General features: G+C 34.2%; 2 protein-coding genes across 8 annotated transcripts in view; one reads left to right on the forward strand and one right to left on the reverse strand.

Annotated features, from left to right (window-relative positions):
• Positions 1–19,939, forward strand: part of LOC138700077 (cilia- and flagella-associated protein 161-like) — a 169,816-nt gene extending 149,877 nt beyond the window's left edge. For 2 of the 3 annotated variants that reach the window (XR_011332173.1, XR_011332175.1), the window contains 4 exons: positions 3,142–3,231; positions 4,699–4,829; positions 5,846–5,894; positions 19,775–19,939. Coding sequence is in view for 1 of the 3 variants with exons in the window: in XM_069826392.1 (XP_069682493.1) it covers positions 3,142–3,231; positions 4,699–4,821 (213 nt within the window). In the remaining 2 variants the exon portion in view is untranslated. The remainder of the gene's footprint in view (positions 1–3,141; positions 3,232–4,698; positions 4,830–5,845; positions 5,895–19,774) is intronic. The other variant, XM_069826392.1, reaches the window with a different exon arrangement.
• LOC138700074 (band 4.1-like protein 4) overlaps positions 12,722–21,739 on the reverse strand; it is a 1,160,862-nt gene continuing 1,151,844 nt past the window's right edge. For 2 of the 5 annotated variants that reach the window (XM_069826387.1, XM_069826386.1), the window contains exons 19-21: positions 19,935–20,192; positions 17,011–17,512; positions 12,723–14,526 (exon numbers count right to left, since the gene is read on the reverse strand). In XM_069826387.1, coding sequence (XP_069682488.1) covers positions 14,317–14,526; positions 17,011–17,512; positions 19,935–20,192 — 970 coding nt within the window. In that variant the 3' untranslated portion in view covers positions 12,723–14,316. Of the gene's footprint in view, positions 14,527–16,048; positions 16,207–17,010; positions 17,513–19,934; positions 20,193–21,739 lie in introns of all 5 variants that reach the window. The other 3 variants (XM_069826390.1, XM_069826389.1, XM_069826388.1) reach the window with 3 other exon arrangements.

Raw genomic sequence — 21,739 nt, forward strand, 5'->3', positions numbered from 1 at the left:
GAAATAAAAAAAATGAAATCATGAAAGGGATGTAGCTTATAATTATTCAGTATTGACAAAAAAATAAGAAATGTTATAAATTGATAATAAATTGTACGGCCAAAACAAGGGAAAAGTTGTGATATTTTTTTCGATCTAGAGATATTAAATACCAAATTTATTCTATATATATTTGGAGGGATATAAACTGGAATTAGTTTGAGTATTTCACCCGAATCGGTATTATTTTTATTCATAATTTTCTGAGAAATATCATCAAGTAAGTCGTTCTTCTGTCATTGAACGTATGGAAACCAAAAATTCATCTCAATAATCTAAGTAGTTGGGATCTGGAATAGACGTATTTTGAATATCTTTTAATATAGAAACCAAACAAATTGTATTCTATATCAACTCGATAGAATGAACGTTGTTTTTCTAACGAGGATTCCAAATTATTGTAGCATATTCCACTTGCTTCTAACCAGGTGTAGGCCTAACCTAAAAACAGACAGCCTAGTTGCTTGAATAATTTCGAATTACAAATCCAAGTGATTTGTAAGCAGAATTAGTAATTGTTAAAATGTGGAGTTTGAAATTTGAATTAATCTCAAATTCGATACTTAAATTGATTAGCTATTAATTTAAACAATCACACACTAGCCACAATATCTGCTTGCATGTTGCTACTTGCTACAAGTTAGCATTCACACGAGGAAAGTGGTGGAGTCAAGTTGATCACGTAATGGGAAAGTGGATACAAAAGTTGACGAGTCGTCAACTTAAATTGTGCTTGACTGCCAAGTCACAACTTGACTGTCCCGACCATATCACGCGGAGAAAGTCGACTTGCTTCAAGCACTTGACTCCTGTGAACTATCCCCATGGATAAATATACTGGGTGTTCAGTTCAAAGTGTGTCATGGCTCGCTGTATGCCGTCACGTGGCTAGTCAATGAGCCTAGAGAATTCAATCTTCCTACACTTTCACAGAGGCGTATTACTTATCTGCCAGAGAAGTTGCCTAGCAAGTACGGCGTTCATTCTGAAGAGTACTTCCCGATACGTACGGTAATGCCGGTAGTGGCAGGAATGTGAAGTGTTTCGAAACATGTACTGGGGTGAGTTTTTTCTTACTGTCGAGATATGGGGAGAGGGTTAAGACAATTACTTACGTATTTTTTGACATTAACTTCGACGATCAACATGGACACGGAACATTTTATTTGTATTGTGGAATGTTGCCTTCCGCAACCGATGATAACAAATACCCTGCGTACGACTTGGCTGCGCAAAACACAGTTCGAAAGAGGTTATGGTAGCACACAGACCGTACAGACCGCCATCTGTTGCTACGACGTTCAAGTTATACCGTACACGTTCTCAAGTTCAGATTGAACGCTTTGATTAATAGGCAACTTCTCTGACATAAAAGCTGAAACTCTCTTCAAATCGCTGACTCATCAACAGTGACGTCATGACACACTTTGAAATGAACACCCAGTATAATTCATCCATGCTATCCCCGTGTGAATTGGCCTCTACTCGCACTGGGGATGCACAAGCACTGCCGATAGGGCAGACTGACCTACTTCTCCACCCCACATGTTACTCTTCCAGCTACTAAGATAAAAAGGACAGCGAGAGGTTAGTTTGGTTATAAAGAGATGAATTACCCGTGACAATAAGAAAGACTGGAAGACATCGTACGGTAAACAGACATTTGCCCAAATCAAAGTAAAAAAAAAAAGAAGAAACGGTAGTATCCAAGATGGAGTCGCTGTTTTTCCGATCAATAAGTTGAATGATGTAAGAAGGTTATATGACATCACGTATATCTACACATAATATTACAAGTACGAAAAATTGTTTTCATAAAATTTTGACAATTTAACTTACCTCAGTGTTGTTGTTCTGTGTTGGTGTAAGTTCTGGGCGTTAATGGTGTTTGTTCGTAGGCCAGGTATGCTTTATTAATGTCGTTTATGAAGTCGAGGAACATTTGCTCATCTTGTTTTGTACACCCATTAACCAAAAGTAAACTAATGGCAAACTTTTTGAAAGATGCTGATTTTATAGTTTTCGAACCACGTGTTTGTTGTTATTTTACACTCTATTTTACACTGCTTACATTTAAGGCAATACGGAAAACTTTTAAATTTCGATCTCACTTGCCACACTACTTTTTCTGCAGCACCACAATTAGTACAAGTTTTCGGTGTTTTATCTTGAATTAATTCTTGTTCCTTGCACGAATTTACACTATTTTCGTTATCTGTGTCGATGACTTTGCATAATTCGCGGGAGTTAATGGTCTTCTCTAATGTATCATGTATATTTGATGCACTTAGTCATCGTAGGATTATTAGAATATTAAAGTCAAGAGTGAATCGATTTAATATACGTATAATAAATTAATAAGACAATTGATAGTGGATAAATGGAGTAACACCATCTGTCGGATATTTATGATATTACTTTTTTGTATAATACAAGTTAAATAGTTTGTGATCTGTTAATGCATAACGAAATTCTGGTACCATATAACAAAATTGAAAGCCACAAATTTCGGACATGTTTGTTTTTCTGTAACTATTTCAGAAACAAATGAATAAAAAGTATATAAATACTAATGCATTAAAATGAATGTTAAAAATATTATATTTATTATGTTTTGATTGATAGAACGGAAAACACACAGTGCTAATTAAAAAATCCTTTAATTTCAGTCGTGAATTTTTGTAATATAAATTTAAGAGCTACTGCCTTTAGATCTCCTTAAGAAACTACAAAGTCTAGCAACTTCCATGTACACTAATAAACTGTACGCATTCCATACTGTGGATGAAACTTAATATGAATACTTATTTTGGAAGTTTCCTACTACCCCATAATCGTTACATAAGCTGTTAAGCCAACCATTGTTGTATAATCATAAAAGATGTATATTTTCCTGGACCAAAAATATATTACAAACTGACTACAATCACATCTAGTAACAAACTATTAAATTCTTTTCAGAAAGGAGCCACTGTGTAAACTAAACACAAAAACGACCTATGTAACGAGACCGGGTACTAGGAAACTACCCTTATTTTTCATACTGAACTGTTTTATATGTACAATATTATATTTTAAATTATTTTGTTATTTTTGTTTCAGCCTAATTGCAGAGTTGTGATAAACCATGTGCCCTCTAACAGAAATCTTGCAGTTGAATATCAGTATTGGTTCCAAACTTATTTCGGGATGGTATGTATCCCACTTCCTTTAATTTTATTTTATTCAGGGAATGTTATTTCTAAAGTTAGGAATGAGCTTCTCTTCTTCCTGATGGTTAGCCCGATTTATTCATACTATCCTCTGTACTTGCATTCGTGTACGAGATGTGATTTTATTGTTCCTTCCTCTCCAAATTGTTGTAGCTAATACTTGGGCTGCATTACGAAGTATTGATTATATTATTCAATCTGTCTTAACTAAGAGGCAAATGAGAATAGTAATAATTGCTTGTTTTAACTTCAAATTTTAGGGGTGAGATACACCTTTTGTTAGTATAATTTAATATATTTCAACATTTTTCCTTTAGAATCTATAGATCCTTTGAAAATAAAAATTGTCATGTTATCTGTACACCAGTAAGCAATTTTAATATATATATTTTTAAATCTAATAATTATTTTAAAAACATGAAAATTTGTGCAGTATTTTGTTTAACCAGACAGTCTTTACCTGATACCGTAACTCAAAAAGTACATAAGATATTTTATTAAACCTTTGCATACATAGAATGTATAATTTATTTAAAAAAAAAAAAAGATTTTTTACTAAATTAAAACTCCCCCCCCCCCCTTTAAATTCCACCAGATTATCTTTTCGACATTTCTGGCCTTCTTTCTAGCAGTGGCTTACGTGTAACCCACTTCTGAGTTTGGGATGCCTGGAAGGCAGAGTTACATTACCTTGATGATAATATGATAGGATGATCATGAATATGTAGTGCCAGGAGAGGTCTTAAATCTAAACTAAACCTAAGTTCCAGACCATAGACGAACACAGGAATAATCCCCTTTAAGGAAAAATTCCTGTTCTCTAACCGGGAATCGAACCTGAGATCTCATGAATTGTAGCCAGAAGCACTGACTTCTAGACCATGAGGCTAGTCATTTTATTAAAAATTGTGATGAATATTATTTTTTGAACTATACATTCTGCATTAAAGATTTTAGAGTATATTGTTCACATGGTTGAATTATCAGGTAAATGCTGTCTGGTTGAATAAAATACTCCACAATTTTCATAGTTTTAAAGAATAACTATTTGCACATAGGAGTTATTGCAGGAACAATGACGATATGCACTCTTTTTCATTTCATTTATTGTATTCCATAGATCTTACATTAGTTTGAAACTTTAAGGTATGGAACAAGTCAAGCATTATATCATTTCTTGGCGAGATGAGGTGAGGCAAAGAGATATGGAATAATAGTAGATATTATAATGCATTCATATACCTATATCTGAAAATAAAAACGAAAGAAGAATGGAAAGGTCAGAATAACGTTTTATTCCTTATGTAGAGGTTTTCGTGAGGTTTGATATTATGAATTGCATATGAGAATTGAGATTTTTGGAGGTAGGGTGACTGAGACCTTAAAATTGTTGCAGATATACTAGCTGGATCATTTCTATGTAACTCTGTGCACTCTTTCTTCGCAGGAATGTCATGTTGCTGTCCATACTTACAAAGATGTCCATCGATGTGAGACATCGGAAAACATGTGGATGCTGGTGACACAGAAAAGCAAAGACTTGATAGAAACTGTCGAGTCTTCCCAATAAAATTTCAGGTAATCACAACATATTTTTGCAAAAGGTATTCATCTTACAAAGGAACCTTCTACAACATCAGATCGAAACCCTCATTCAAAACTTGTACACAGATAAAAACTCTGTCTCGCGATATGACCAGAGATGTTAAAGCGAGTATAAATAACAGCGAGAAAAAAAGGAAAAAAAAACTCCGTAAAAATAGATGACCTACAAAAGTTCAATTGCCATTACAAACTCCAAGGCACAAAAATAAGTCTGAAACACAGAAAGAAAATTTCGATTCGTTAATTCTTGAGTGAACATGTAGATGTTGTCAACGAAGACAAGTCTTGCACTCTATTGATAATTTATAAGTCACAATTTAATTATATTTGTAACTACTCTGTGCTGTGCGTTATACTATCGTTGAATGCTGAGTAATCATGAGAAATTCATCACTCTCTCTACCAATAGAAATCTAGCATAAGTTCGAAGAGAGATGTTTATATTTGGCCACCAGACCTAACTAACGAGAAACGTATCTCTATCAATGTCAATACCGTATATATTTTTTGTTTTGTTTCTTCAGTCTTACTGCACAATAGGCCCAAAGAACTGTAACTTAATTTGCAATATTTTAGTTCTGCCTTGATAAGTTCTAGTTTTTTTATTTTTTTTTTTATTTCGTTATTTAACGATGCTGCATCAGCTATGGGGTTATTTAGCGTTGATGAGATTGGTGATAGCAAGATGGTATTTGGCGAGATGAGGCCGAGGATTCGCCATAAATTACCTGGCATTCATGTTACAGTTGGGGAAAACCTCGGAAAAAACTCAACCAGGTAATCAGTCCAAGCGGGTATCGAGCCCACACCCAAGCGCAATTTCAGACCGGCAGGCAAGCGTTTTAACTGACTGAGGCATGCTGATGGCTGATAAGTTCTAGTGCCTATCCGATATATGCTAGAGTATAAATTTATCATTCGATCCCTAATGTTGGCTGGAGTGATCCTCAACTTCACAAATTTCATTTCCCCAATATTCTCTGTTGCAGTGGTTCTCAACCTTTTAGAGACCAGGGCCCAGTTCCAGCAAATTTACTCGTAAGTAAATACCTTTCCAATTTTTTAAAAGTTTATACATTTAACTAACACAAGCATTAATAATTAAGTATGGCGTACCTAGTCCCAAGACTTAAAGAATACTATCAGTGACTGAAATTTGGGAAATAATTTTATTTTCTATTTTAAGTGCACCTCTTTTATGCATAAAGAATTCAATGAGTTTGTTGACTAAATCGGAATGTTTTGTGCTGAGATCTCGAAAAAGTTGCGATAGCTTCATTTCCCAGAAGAGTAGCACAAATGACTAATTGAGGTTATGGTAATTGGTCATTGTCAGGGCATTGTATGTAACCAAATTTTAAGTAGTTCTAAGAATGCCAGAGGAACAGTAACCTTTAAAAAAGCACTACATTACCAACCACAAGAAAAGGGAACTTATCGCAGATGAAAGGACCAATTTGTGTAGTTGCAGGAGGGGCAAGTCACCAAAAACTGTAAAAGAAAAAAGAAGAAGACAATTTCCTTGTCTGCTAATGTGCAATTGGTTGGAATAGCTCCCTGCTAATTATACAGTTATGTTAGGGTAATGGTTTAAAGAAAAAACTAAAAAAGTTGTCTTCTGTCCTCTGTGTCCATTCGCCAATATACTTGTTAACTCAACTATGGAGCATGTTATTTTTAAAACTGGGTTTATATTCAAGAATGGGGGGACTTATTAATTCCTGTTGTCATGGATGTCCTTTTTCTGATGGTCGTTTTTTTAAAGACAACCTGTCTCACTTTTCCAATCTGAGATAATTAAATAGGTGATAATAAAAATGCCTCCTTTGAATAGTACAGTAACGTACTAAAACATTTACAGAACGAATTTGAAATTCATTATAAAAGTATGGACAAACTTGAAAAGTGGTTCTGTCTTTTTGATACACGCCTAACAGTTAATTTTAAAAGAAATTCGGATGCATAATTGCAAATGGAAGTACGGTACTTCAATTGAGATGTGAGCGAAGACTTTATGAGAAGTTCGACAATACTTCTAGAGACGGTATTAGGTATTATAGAATTTTACAAAATGCTTGATCAGACAAAATTCTCCAAAGTAAAACAAAATGCTACATGAATAATTGCAATGTATGGTAGTACCTGAGTGAGAGAGTGTGAGTGTGTGTGCGTGTATGTGAACAGGCATTTTCTTTTATGAAAATTTTAAGAAACCAACGTAAGTGACACCAATTTGAAAAAATGGCCTACGTATTTGCTTATCTGAAAACTTAAATCCCGATTTCAACAATTTAGTTGCATCAAATATAAAGAAAAAATAGGACGTAAAAAGAAAAACTGATAACTGTGCATCTTCCACACAACACAGTTAAAAATCCCCACCCATTTTAAGCCCATACTCCCTGTTCTCCTGCTAAAAATTTGGCAGTATTTTTTTAAGACACTATTATCTATAAACAAAGCATTCAAATCGACACTAACTCCCAGTGCAGCAGATACCTCTTGAATATTTTTGAAAGAAATTTCATTGTTTTCATTTAATGATGTGATTTAAGTTTCTATAGAGAATTATTTTCAGAGAAATTGAAGTTCTTCTGAGGAGATAGCATTTTCATAAAAAAAAGGTTAAAATAAATTACATGTGACAAAATGGAAAAAATTATTTTAATGAATTAAATTACGGTATGTAAGTTCCAAAAATCAGGACAGTTTCAGTTCTGACTGACAATATGGCAGGACAAGAGACAACAAAAGCGAAATAGAGACTGTCTATGAAAATTGGGATGGGTGACAACCAGTGGCGTAGCGTCAATGTAAGCTAAAAAGCTTAGCTTCCCCAGTTAATAATAATTTCATAATAAAACTGCAGTTTATGGAGAAAATTATTTACTAATTTTAATAGAATTTATATTTACGCGTTAAATATTGTGATGCGGCAGCTCAGAATGATTTGTGATGCAGCAGTAAACAAGAAGCCTGCACACACCAGCTTCCAAGCAGACCGGTTTCTTCTGTGTAATCCATCCCGCAGATTTTTCATCCCTTTCTAACTAAGCTACCCTAGTCGCAAGACTCGCAAAGAAGCTAGCTTTAACATTTAAAATAAGTAGTTTCCGAGTTATCCCTTTTCGTCAGTTGTGTTCAGTTGAAGTGTTAGTGTGCATTTGGCTGATATAATAAATAATGAGCGAAATAACAGTTCCTGACACTAATTTACTTGAATTTTTTTAGGACAATTGTATTATCAAGACCGACTTACGAACAAAAGTGTGATTTAAAAAACAAATGACCGACTCCCTTGCTGTCAATGAAGGACACAACCAAAAGACAGACGCATACTTACGTAATGATACTAATATTGTGATTTCTCTAAGTATGACAGGGAGTGAGCTAATGTTATACGTATACGTGTCTATTTGTTAAGAGATATGTGTAAACCGTGAAATCATATTTTATTACGTATCATTTGAGGTCATGCCTTATTGGTGTTACTTACGATATTCCAACCAATCTTCGACTGCTGACTTGAAATTGACTACTATTTATTTTAAGACTGTATTTTTGTAATACGTTTTCTCATATTGCATGAAAGACAACTTGAGTTAGCTTCCCCTGCTCAAAATTTCATGCTACGCCACTGGTGACAACCCTGGTTAAGAAGGAAATAGCTAGTGCAGATTTTATGTAAATCGCCATTTTGTGATTACATATTAAAAAAAAGATCCATTGATTGTTAGAGAAAATAATGGTATTCAATATGCAATTGTTTTCGGTTGTAATACATCGTAAACATATTATATGAATAAAATGAATCTCAGTTAGGAGAAATCGCTGTATACAATCAGACATATGGAGAGATACGTAGCACCAACAATGCTTGAAATGTGCATTTTCATGAAAATTTCGAGTTTCTGGAACAATTTTTTATACTTCGTACAAAAAGTAAAAAGAGTGTTTCCTATGTTAGCTAGCATTCAGGAAAACCTGAATATTTCACGTAAAGGCAAGAATATCAACATTTTCTCTGATAGCTGGACTGCTCTGGGTGCACTGAGTGCACGCAGAGTAGACTCCAATCTGGTCGAAGAATGCAAAATTACCCTGAAAACCTTAGCCAGGAATAATAAAGTAGAACTTATTTGGGTGCCAGGACAAAATAGGGTGTATGGTAATGATCAAGCCGATTTATTGGCCAAGAATGGAACTACAATCCAATACAATACCGGTACTATGACCCAAACAGGAACCTTGTGTCAGTATGCCTAAGCAGTATATATATATATATATATATGTATATATATATATATATATATATATATATATATATATATATATATATATACTAGCTGAACGTACCCGGCATTGCCCGGGTTGTCCTTTATGCTTCTTATTTTTAATTAAACTGATTGTTAGACTTTTCGGAAATCTCAGAAACTCAATTATAGACAACCAAAACTAAATTGTCTTTACTAAGATTTCCTCGTCCATAAAGTTGAAATCTTTACATAGTATCATTAACATGAATTAATGAACTTCTTAGCCAAATGCCTGAAAGAATTAACTATATTTAAAAAACTGTAGGTCGGGTAGCGAAAGAAAACATTTCATCACATGCCATACGTTCAAATGTTTTTAAATTTGTATGTGTGTATATATATATATATATATATATATATCTGTGCGTGTGTTTATTTATTTTGGCGTAGTTAAGGCCATGATCTTCTCTTTCACATCACCAGAACAGAAATACCGGTACAAATAATATAATAGAAAAATTAAACTATAAATGAAATAAAACCAAACGAAAATATATACAGCCTACAGCCAGACAAACTTTAAATGAGTTAGCATTGCTTTGATTTTCATTCTCCATTCTCCATGAAGTACCCTGGCCTCTCCTACAGCTCTCGTCCAATTTTTCTTGTCCGCAGCACACCTCCAGCATTGCTTTGAAGTTCAGCATAACAAAGGCGCACCCCTAGGCCTACTTAACGTTAACTCAGTGTTCTACACATCTTATATTTTATCTCTGCCGGTCAGTGACTGTTCAGTTTCAAATGGCTTATCTTAGTCGTGCGAATCAGCATGTTAAAAAACATTACCTTTTTGCCGTCTCCTTTTTGCCGTCTCCTTTCCTCCTCACCGCAAATGTGACGTTGCACAGAAGCAGAGATAAGATCTGTACATTGATCTATGCCGTGCTGACATACATTTCATGTAACTTCATGTCTATGTATGCTTTCACTTAAACTTCAGAAACAGCTAACGATGAACAGGGAATTCCCTTGTTCCCAGTCTGAACCCGTTGGGGTATCATCATGAGCCAAAATTTCTCTCTGTATCGGTCGTATCAAAGAATCAATATATACGTATATAATTTAATTTATATTGTAAGATTTCTTTCACCCCTTGATCGCTGTACGCCCGCTTATATAATACCCAGTTTTTTTTTAATTATGACTTGAGAAATTGTATCTCACAAATTCAGAACATATTAATTATATTATTTTTATACACATAATACAGATATAATATAAACTCGCAATAAGTCATTTTTTAACATAAAGACTAATATTCTGAGAGACGTATGCCAGTATTTTAGAAATTAAGAGATTGTTCTTTCCACAAAGCATAACATACTACATTGGTAACGTGGTTATAGGCTACAGATAGAATTTCGCAGTAATAAATTTTCGGACATGAATAACAATATATCTTAGAATTAATATAACTTAGTGTTATTTTCAGTGGGCTTACGTACAGTCACATACTACATTAGCAACATGACAAAAGTATCATTGAAGTGCTTTTTGATAAATGTGTAATTTTTTTTTCACTCCTTTGTATAAAATATAGTTGAGAATGTGAAAATCACGCAGTTTTTAAGTTAATGTCTGCAACTTTGAGCGACTGTCTTTGAGCTTCATTTTAATAAATGACCATTACAAATGCTAGTCGCATTGAAATTGCAGTTGCTTAAAACCGAAAGGCTTTTTACTGAGTATCATAGGAATATATGGAATAAAAACATCTTCTTTGGTTTTGACAGTTAATATTGACAATATTAATTCACTTCTATTACATTTTTCATGAGTTTTTTCTCACCAATTCCCGTTCCAGTCATAATTTTGGTGGGTCAATATTTTTCGCAGTAGTACTATTGGGGATTCAATATTAAGTATTCAGTTATGTAATAGCAATCCTTGTGGTTTCAAAAAATTCAGTTGGATAAACACAGCTTGCTCACAAATTACAATTCCATCGAGAAATTTATAATACGTTCCTGGACTGCGTAAATATACTTACTATATTAATTGTCTTCTAGATTTTAGCCTTCATGATGTATCAACAATGTAATTTAATTTCGTGTTATAATTTCCATGGCCTCGTGAAAGTCGATGTTGAATACAACAGACAATAATAAAGAACAATTGACTGTAGAAGATTTTGCATTTTAATATTATACACGAATATTTGATCTATTTATTTTTATTTTTTATATTTTAATTAATTTAACGTCCATTTGCACAATTTTAATGTAGCCTATGTTCTTCTCCTGGTTATGAAGGTCAAATGTGCAAACTTTGGCACATATCGGTCAAAGCGTGTAGATATGTATAGAGAACATACAGACATACATACCCACATTCAATTTTATATATATATATATATATATATATATATATATATATATATATATATATATATATATGCAGCAGGCTCTAAAGGACAACCGACAACCTGATGAGGGTATTATACAGATCTGGCTTTCAGGTATAGCTCCCTGTAAAGCTGACTTGAATAATTTCAAGGGAAAACATTGTTTCAGGGCTGGGTATCGAACCCGGGACTTTCGGCTGAGCGCGCCAATGCTCTATCGACTGAGCTACCCAGAAACTATCTCAGATCCCCGCTCAATAATTCCACTTACATCTACATACCTCAAGTGGGTTGACAGAGCTTCAGAGCCCAGCATTGAGTGCACACTGCTGTGTGACTTAATTCTGTGGTTTTCTTTTAACGAACAGTAAACGTTTATTATACAAATCTGGCTTTCAGGTATAACTACCTGTAAAGCTGACTTGAATAATTTCAAGGGCCGAGTATCGAACCCAGGACGTATGGTTGAGCACACCAATGCTCTACCGACTGAGCTACCCAGGAACTATACCAGACCCCGGCTCAATGAAATTATTCAATCTGTTGAGAGGTTTACTGGAGTCTGGAGATCTACGTCAGCTATGAGAGAGGGCAAACTCCTTATTGAAAATCCAAGACCTAACTTGGCAACTTTTAGCTCTGGTAAGAAGAAGCTTAAGATGGGACACTTCTGACCGAACACTGCCATCTGAATATATCATACATGGGGCCACTCAGAGGAAACACACATGGTGTTTCTCAAGGAAATTCAAGAATTTAAACCCAGCAGCATCATGAAGTTGGGTCACCCATATGGTCTCCTAGGTTGATTTATAGGCTATGGTGTGCGCACAAGAAGTCATTAGTACCTAAATGTTTCAGTAGTTGTCTGCGCCCTTAGTGAGGAAGAAGTTGAAATCTATTAATTTTGTATGAGCCCTGTCTCGTTCACATATAGAAAAATGTAATTCATGGACCTTCGAGCTTTACTTCTCTCCACAAAGTATATTTCTAAGGAAATGTATTGTCTTAACAGTCAATTACCCCAGTTCTAATGGCAAGCACGTGAATCACTCGATTACTGATAGTAACTGACACTGAAGGAGTTAAAAAATGCATTTGTGAAGAACTATGAATATTTTCACAGGATAGGCAGATAATAAGACCTGAAAGAAAAACAAAAGATAAACACTTCTTTAAAATAACTGTGGAGTGTGGGAAAGTAAAATGCTCTTCTAGACAATATTTTTACTTTATATGTATATATTTCTTTTTTTTTTTTCTTCACATTAATTGTTTCACAACATTTGGGTAGCAAGTGGGATTATAAATTGCCCTTTCATTGCAATTAACATTTACCATTATAAAAACGTTTTCTTCCTTAATGATATAAAAAGGTGAAAACACATTCAACATTTAACATGAAAACATTGCAGTAATATAGATACTGTATCACACACAGACGTCAGTGCAGGATTCTGCGAAATTGATAGCCGAATTTGTGCACACCATATATAGCTTTCTTCTGTAGCAGACACTCATCACAGCCATTCACTTATCCATTCACACTGTATCCATGCACTATTTACAGTATTGTGCAGCAAAATATCACAAAAGTGAATTTTAATTTTTGTCGTAACGTGATACTTTGCGACATATTTTAACATGACTGGCAACACCACTGCACAAATACCTAACTTCCTCCACCTCAGAACCAAGATAACCTTACCAACACAATATGCCATAAATCAGCATTTCCCAAACTATTATGACTTGCAGACCATCTTCATACGTCTCTTCATTTTCAGGAAAGCCTTTTAATCAATTCATAAAAGTTTGTGGGTAGCTTGGATAATTAGAAATGAAGCTGCAATCTGAACACTGCTAAAATACTGATTTCTGTAGTTCCACGTTATCAAGTCAAAGCTAATAAATCATTAAGATAAGGGTATATTTAACATTATATATAGTGTAATGGTATTTATTACATCTGATCCCTGTGGTATATTGGATTTGAAGCTTTTGAACGAAAAACATTGAAAATACACACTTTGTAAAGTCATACCACAGATAAAGACAGCAGCACATATTATGGTTTCATTATATCTTTTAACACACATTTTAAATTTAATTTGTATAAGCTTGAACTTGAGTTCTGGTCCGAATTCAAGAAATCACGAATTGCAGTAAGACTTAAGAACGATTTTTTTTATTTCTCAAACCTATAATTATTTTCAGTAATATATATCATTAGTGTAAAGCCTAAAAATATAGCCAACAAACCACAGTTTGGGAAACACTGCCATAAATAATAAGAGAAAATGCTGTTGTTGAAATTCATACAATCCAACAATAAATTGAACTAATATTTACAGCTCAGTCATGCATATATACAACAGAAAAACTACACACACACACACACACACACACACACACGCACACACACCATACAAACAAACGTCTGACAAGTTTTATGTACAGAAAACAGGAATTCTTTGTTACATTTTGAACACACTGTATCAAAATCATTTGTATGAAGTCCTGTATATTAAGTACAACACCTCATCTTATCATAAACATGATTTATTTTATCTACAGTGATTTGATTTCATATATGTTGCCCTGAAGGAGTGAAGTTCTCACAATTGATTTTCTACTTCATGACGTCACAACATGGCACTTTTTCTGTATCATTATACAGACAATATAATATAGTAACTAATAGTTTCCAATAACTAGTGACTTTGGTTGAATTTCTTAAATAGTGGCTAATAAATTCCATAGTTAATATTGTTATGTATTTCATGATCCCTGCCGTTGCTCATAATTCTGTACTCATTTCATGAGCAACCTCCTGTACACCATTATTTGCACCAGCTTGTTGTGTTGTGTTTAGAGCCTGATCAATCCCATTACTACTTGTCGCTGCTTTATGCGCTGGTGAGACATTTTGTGTTGGTTCTTGTGATTCATCATCTTCTCGAATAGTGGCTGTGTCGTTGGTCCAGCATGAACCAATTACCGAGCTTGTCTGCAACAAATTATATTACACAGGTATCAGCAGACGTATTAATAAACATTAACCTGTGTATTCGTCAATGTTTCCTTCTAAATAATATCTTAAATAATTTATTTTGTACTATTAGACTTTCTTAAATAGTAAGTCATTTTTTAATAAATTATGTAACAAATAAATAAACAAAAAACTAGATAAATAAATAAATAATTTACATGCTGCATGCCATTTAACTTATGGATATATCATCATTATGGAACAAAGAGTGCACATCGAATTGATTTGCTATTCCTAACCAATCTGCATTTCTTCAAACAATTTTTATGACTTCAAGTATTAATCATTTAAGGTAAAATGTATGGTATACTCACTTTATCATACCGGTACTAGATTAATAGTTTAAATGATAAAAAAAGTTCAGTAATCCATCTGATACCGTAATGCACTGCTAAATATAAAATTACAAATCATACTATGTACGGAAAGTATACGTCATTGAATTAATATCTAATTAAAACAGTTGATAGAATTGAATTCCCAACTGTAAAATTTCATGACTAAAGTATCTTTCTTCGGAATATGTATGATAAGAACTTTCTTGTGTTAAATTAAATATTAATTAATTAATATTAATTATTAAATTAAATTAAATATTCCGAAGTGATACAGTGTTAAAAGTTGTGTAATCAAGATGTATCTTTCTTGTTGCAAATTATAAATGTTTCGTAATATACATTTTACAAAATCTGAATATGGTTCTAACTTCTGAGAGATATTTGAAAGAACAGAAGAATCTAGTGATCGAGTCATGCCATTGACACTGCTAGGAATTTCACTTGAGAATCATAACTTTATAAAATCTACTAGGAGACTGTGGGTAAATTGTTACCAGTAGTTATTTTATTTCAGAGAAATATATATCTCCTTACTAACAAACTGATAGGTAAATACAAAAAAGTAAGGACATTCTCTTTTTTCTGCTGAAGATCATATAGTGGTACATGTTTTCCAGGTAAGAATATTCCCTTAAGAAAAAATATACCTACCCTGATATGGGAATATATATTAAATTATTTATTTAATGGTAACAAGTACAGTGTATCATAACTGTAACCAGATGGAAAACTAATCACTTTATAATTATATTGTAACATTTTTTGACAAACACAGACTTATAAATTCAAAATGCCGGTAGCCTTCAATTTTTAGGTATAAATTTGGATTGTTTCAAAAGTAAAATTAAAGGAATTATATTCTCATGATATGATATAGGCTGTTCATAATATTCTGATGGGAAATTGGCGACTTACAAACGAATATGTGTTATATTCTGTAACAAACTACACTTGTGTCTTCTAAATCAAACGATGTCTACTGAGTTCTGCTTCGTCTCAAGCTCAAGATACACATAGCGTGAGGTAGCAATAGATGTGCAGGCGAGTGTCTCTTATCTATAGTCACATATTGCTGAATACTATGCAGAGAGAGCAGGCAGGCAAGCAAGCAGGCGAGCAGGCAGTGGGGGTCAGATACTCACTGGTACGTGCTTTGAATGAGAGGTGAGAGGATTAGCTCTAAGCTGGCTGAGCGCGACCTCTGCAGCTCCGTGGTCATCGTGAGTCCTGCGTCGCCCCCTCCCCGGAGGCCCCCCCAGCCTCCTCGTCTCGGTCGTGCGTCCGTTACGCCTGTCATCTGCTGCATCATCACCACACAACCAACAAGCTTAACTCTGAAGCTCAACACATAACAGAGGCCGGAATCCCACATTCTAACGATCCTTATGCTACAAGCTGCTTTCCATTTTCAGAAGAGGTTATGGAATTTCTTTGCCTCTTCTGAAGACGTAAAACTCTCAATCCAAAGCACTATTTGAATATACGTATGTTGGAAGCCCGCCTCAACCACTGGATTTCTCCCTTCCCTATGATCCAAAAATCTACAATTCATCTATATAATAAGTTTCCATTTCAAATTTATATATTTAATTTTTGAATTCATATGTATTTGTACCTTGGAGAATACTGTATTGTTTTTCATTATCTAAATTCGAATACACTTACTTCATCATAGGTGAAAGAGTTTGAAGTAATGTCATACCAGTCCCAGTCAGTTGGAGTCTGTACAGTCTGTTAGCATGAGTTTCTATGTAGTTATAAATGGGGATTAATAACTATCTCTACTTGTGAAAGCAATGCAAGAAGAAAGGATGCATAATGCACTAAAAGTATCTACTTTAAAGCTATAATGCAAGGATTAGGATCAAAATACATAGCAAATCCAAGGCGTGAAATTAAAAGTGTAAAAAATTCCATCAAGCAAAGTCGTAAGAACAAAGAAAAGGAAAATATAATAAGTAATAAATATTACAGTAAAATTGTGGTGATACCTCATGAACCAAAAATTTAAGTAGGCCCTGAATTCGACCCATTAACATAGCCTCTATACCATGAAGTATTACCACGTGTTATGTCACACCCATATCACAAATTCAATACTCACATTGAATTTATTGGAGTCCCTGAGAATGCCCGAAGTGGCAGCAGAAGTGTTGGGCTGGTGACCCCTGAAGTAGAGCGGGCCTCTCCTTGTGCCTCCGTCCCCACTGCGGGTACTCCTTACACTTCCACTCCAGTTATTGTTAATGTTAGCATCAGTTGTTGATGGAGAATTAGGTAGAGTGCGGTAGGTGCCCGAGGGCGGAGCCCCAGGAGACATCCAAGCCAAGCCGCCACCATCATTGGAAGCCCCAGCCACCAACCTGCCACTCCCCTTCCCTCTTGCCCTTTGGTCATCCCATAGTCTATGTACAGTGTCGGGATCGGGGGTTATGTGGGTCGAAGATACCCTCATCGAGCTGAAGGGATATGGCCGTGATTGGATTGGGATTCCAACGCGGGAATTACTGGCACTTGTACTCACTAGGGAAGGCAGTGGAGGTTGTGAAGAAGAACCGGTGCACGACAGCTTTGTAGTCTGTGCGTATCTCGGGCCTTCGTTCAACCTGAAACAAAGAGCATAACATTGCTGAGGTATTTGAATGTAAGCTGTCAAAGTATATAGGTACTGCTTCTCAGCTGGTTGGTTTTGTTATCTAAACATGTTATTACAGAGATAACGTCTCGTTAAGAAAGTTCCCCACTTAGGCTGATAGTATACTGCATTGAACATTCTGTTTCGGACACGATGGTTTTGTCTTGGACTGTCCACTGTGACAGTGTTTATATGCATTGTTATGAGACTGCAATATACTGCATCAGACATTGGTCCTGGTCAACCACTGACCATCCTGGACAGTCTCGAACAAAACAGTGATGTCATCAATCAGGTACTTATTTCATTCTGCACATGCGTGAAGTATGCTGTCTGCTCATTCACGTGCCTGATTTTCTCTATGTCCAGTGTGGATTATATTCAATGGTATAATTTTATTCTTGTATTACATTTACCAATTGAATTTAAAATGGATATAGACGCAGACAGACTTTGCGTGCACCCTAGAGTCCTTTTGATTATACATTTAAAAACAGCATAAGAAGAACCTATTAGAAAAATTGTGGGAAGAAGTTGCGAAAGAAATTAATACATTTATAGAACCAGTATATTAATGTTTTGAATCGGAGGATGAACCGAACAGCTTCTATTTATATGATTTTCTTTTTCTAAGCACATCGAATAATAGATAATTGCTACGATTTCGTCGTTGGTTACCATCATGTCACAATTAAGAGTAGTAGAGTATGGGAAAAACAACTGCTGTCCGACTGAGTGGTTATGTCGCAGGGTCGTCGAAATGGGGGAAATCACGTGACAGTTACTTACTTAACAGGGCCCATTTCTTTAAATTATTTTAAACAGTTTATAATATTACCTAGACTTCCAATTCCATATACCAAATATTTTCAGGAAAGAGCTTAACAGTCCAGCTACTAGCCTTTAAAGAGGGGCCAGTAGAAATGAGTGGAGGGAAACTGGGATGAGACATAACCACTCGGAAGGACAGTATGTACGTCGTGGCGAAATTCTGTTCGAGACCATGGGACTATCCGAAATAATTCTAGACAGACAGAAACAATCTTGTCCTGTATTGGACGGTCTGAGACGAAATTGTCCTGTCTGAGACAGAATGTCTGATGCAGTATGCTGACGGCCTTATAGTTCCATCTCCTGTCTCTGCTCAATGGAAGGCAATGTTGATATCCTGTTATTTGGTTTCAAACATGCATTTTTATTAGCTGAAACAGTTTCTGTATTTCTTATGTACTTCAATGAAAATGGAATTTAGTTGTACACTTTTGGAGATAAAAAATGCACGTATTTGAAATGTAATATGTAGTATATGTACATATTAATTTTATGCACACACATAAATAGGGTGACCAGATTCACATTGATAAAAAAGAGGACACAAAGCTTCAAAAAGGAGGACATTGTTCGAAAAAAGAGGACAGAAGATATTATGTACCAGTACGGTACTTAGATTTATTTATTTATTTATTTTTCCTTGATTATTTAACGACGCTGTATCAACTACTGGGTTATTTAGCGTCGATGAGATTGGTGATACCGAGATGATGTTTGGCGAGATTACCAGACATTTGCCTTACAGTTGGAAAAAACCTCGTAAAAAACCAATCAAGTAATCAACTCAAGTGAGGATCAAAATCGCGCCTTAGCCGACTGAGTTACGCTGGGGCTATTTAGATTTAGACTTAGGTTTATATTGTACTTTAAATTACGTGAATATATATTTTATTACAAAATATTTACGGTACAGATTTAGGCTTATATCATACTTAAAAGTATTTTAATATCTATTTCATTACAAAATAATTATGATAAAACTTAATAATAATGATCTTACAGTTAGCTACATATTATGAAAGTCAAATTAAAGAGGACAGAAAGAGTAAGCCTACATTACGTTGATGCTGCTGCCATCTATAGGCAAATTACTTGGAAAAGGCGTCAAATCAGATAATTTCAAAATATCAGGCATACAAGTTACGAAAAGGAGGACATTTCTTGATTTTTTAAAAATCCGCCTGGACCCTGGACAAAGGCCTAAAAAGGAGGACATGTCCGAACAAAAGAGGACGTCTGGTCATCCTACACATAAATGGAGATTTATAATCTAAATATCAATATTGCAGAGAAAGACGCAGACATTATAATCAGTTATTTTGAGAAGAGATTAATTATATATTTTACACTTATGCTTTACAACTTCAAAAAATTTACTGGTAATCAATCTTGTTTTTTTTAGGTGAATAGTTCAACTGAATCTGACTGACTTCTTGTATATTGAAGAGTAAGAATGCATGTGTACCTGTGTAAGAAATAATAAAAAGCAAAAAAATGTATTTTATTGAAAGCTTTTGAAGACATGAAACAATAAATCCTGCATGAATATTGGCAAGACTGACCTCTCACTACTGTAAGGACTATACTCGTGTGACTCAGCGCTGAGCCCAGAGTCTGAATGTTCGTGACTGCTGAGATGAGCACCCTTAAGGTTGTTAATATTGAGCCTGTGTTGTTGGAGTTGCTGCTGCTGCGACTGGCGCAGATGGCCATTAAGGAGAGTGCCTGGGTTGTCATACAGTGCAGAACCCAGTGCACGTATCGCAGGCAAAGGTGGACGTGTGCCTCGGGAATGAAGACTTGCATGCTCCAGACCAGTTCTGTAATTCAAAAATTACCCATGAAAGAAAATCTTCTCTCTCACAGATCAGAAAAACTGAATCTTTGTTGCAACTCTTATAAACACATTGACCATTGCAAAGTTAAAATTAGACATGATAATTATGTATTATTAGTTACACACTACCACTACATTAAACACTGAAAACTGTCACATGTGACTGAATATCACATTTTTATTTGAAGCAATTTATAAAACATTTGTAACTTAATAAATTATGAACTTAATTTTTTTGCACGAATATAGTTAGATCATTTTTAAGTGTTCCATATTGCATATGTGACCTTTGAATAGTATACTGGAGAACTAAACAAATTTTCGTAGCTTATGGATATTTCACCATGCAATTATTCCACTTTCATTTCAAGTAAAGGAATATATATTTTATAAAGAAAACTTTTCATCATTACATAGAAATAATTTTAATTGCTATGGGTATCTTCGAATTATCATCATAATCATCATCATTAAAAGTGGTAAGTTATGTTTATATTTTTGAATTAAGCATATCAATATTTACAAAATTTCAAGATACCAGTAGTTAGATCTACTGGAAGTTAAAGGAATTGTGTCCTTTCATATATATGTCCCTATGCAATGTAACAAATTCAAGATACCGCGAAAGTTCAGTCCTGCAGATGCAAATAGTGGATAACAGTAACATCTTTTGTGCAGTTTGTGTAATTATAGGCCTACAATACAATTAATATCATTCATTCAATGTATTGTATTAAAATTACGATCTTAGATATTATTTGTAGAATATAAGAGAAATTACTGAATGATATTCAGAAATAGATAATGTTCTCATTTTATTAATTTTTATGAAAATATCGGTGGCTTATCTGTCCTTTGACTAAAAACCAAAATTTTATAAATGGTACAGGGTTACAAGCATGATGTGCTAGTATATTCTTCACATTACATAAAACAATGAGCCTCTTATATGATATGGTTGTGTATTTTGTAAAAAAAAAAAGGGTACTGTATGTATTTTTTAGTGTATGTATTATACTTTCTATTAACTGTAATTCAATTTTTAGAAAATTAAAGCACAACTGTATGAATCCTTTCCTGTAACTCCTTTCCTGCTTTTAACAATGACAAGATAAACATGACATAGAACTAACTAGTAACTAAGTTGCTATAAACTGTGTAATCTTCCACATGACAAGATGTATAGTACTTTTTAAACAATACTGAATTAAAAATTTTAATGTATTAATTCTTAACTTCTGATGTGAAACAAAAAGAGAAAGTTTCAAAAGAAAGATTCTAACTTGAATTCTCAGGATAAGTAGAATTTATAAATAGTAAAAAATCTCTAGTGCTCTAGGTAATTGGTAAAAATAAGTTTCGATGTGGTGCAATTTTTATTACATTTTGATAAAAAGGTATGCTTTTTATATGGCTAGTTATTAGAGAAGAACGGAGAAAAATATTACAGAATACCAACACAAGACTCTATATTAAAAGAAAATAATAAATTATGTATTTGGCCGAAATACGAAAAAATATTGACAAAAT

The sequence above is a fragment of the Periplaneta americana genome, chromosome 5 (genome assembly GCF_040183065.1).
Source record: "Periplaneta americana isolate PAMFEO1 chromosome 5, P.americana_PAMFEO1_priV1, whole genome shotgun sequence".
Classification (NCBI taxonomy): Eukaryota; Metazoa; Arthropoda; class Insecta; order Blattodea; family Blattidae; genus Periplaneta; species Periplaneta americana.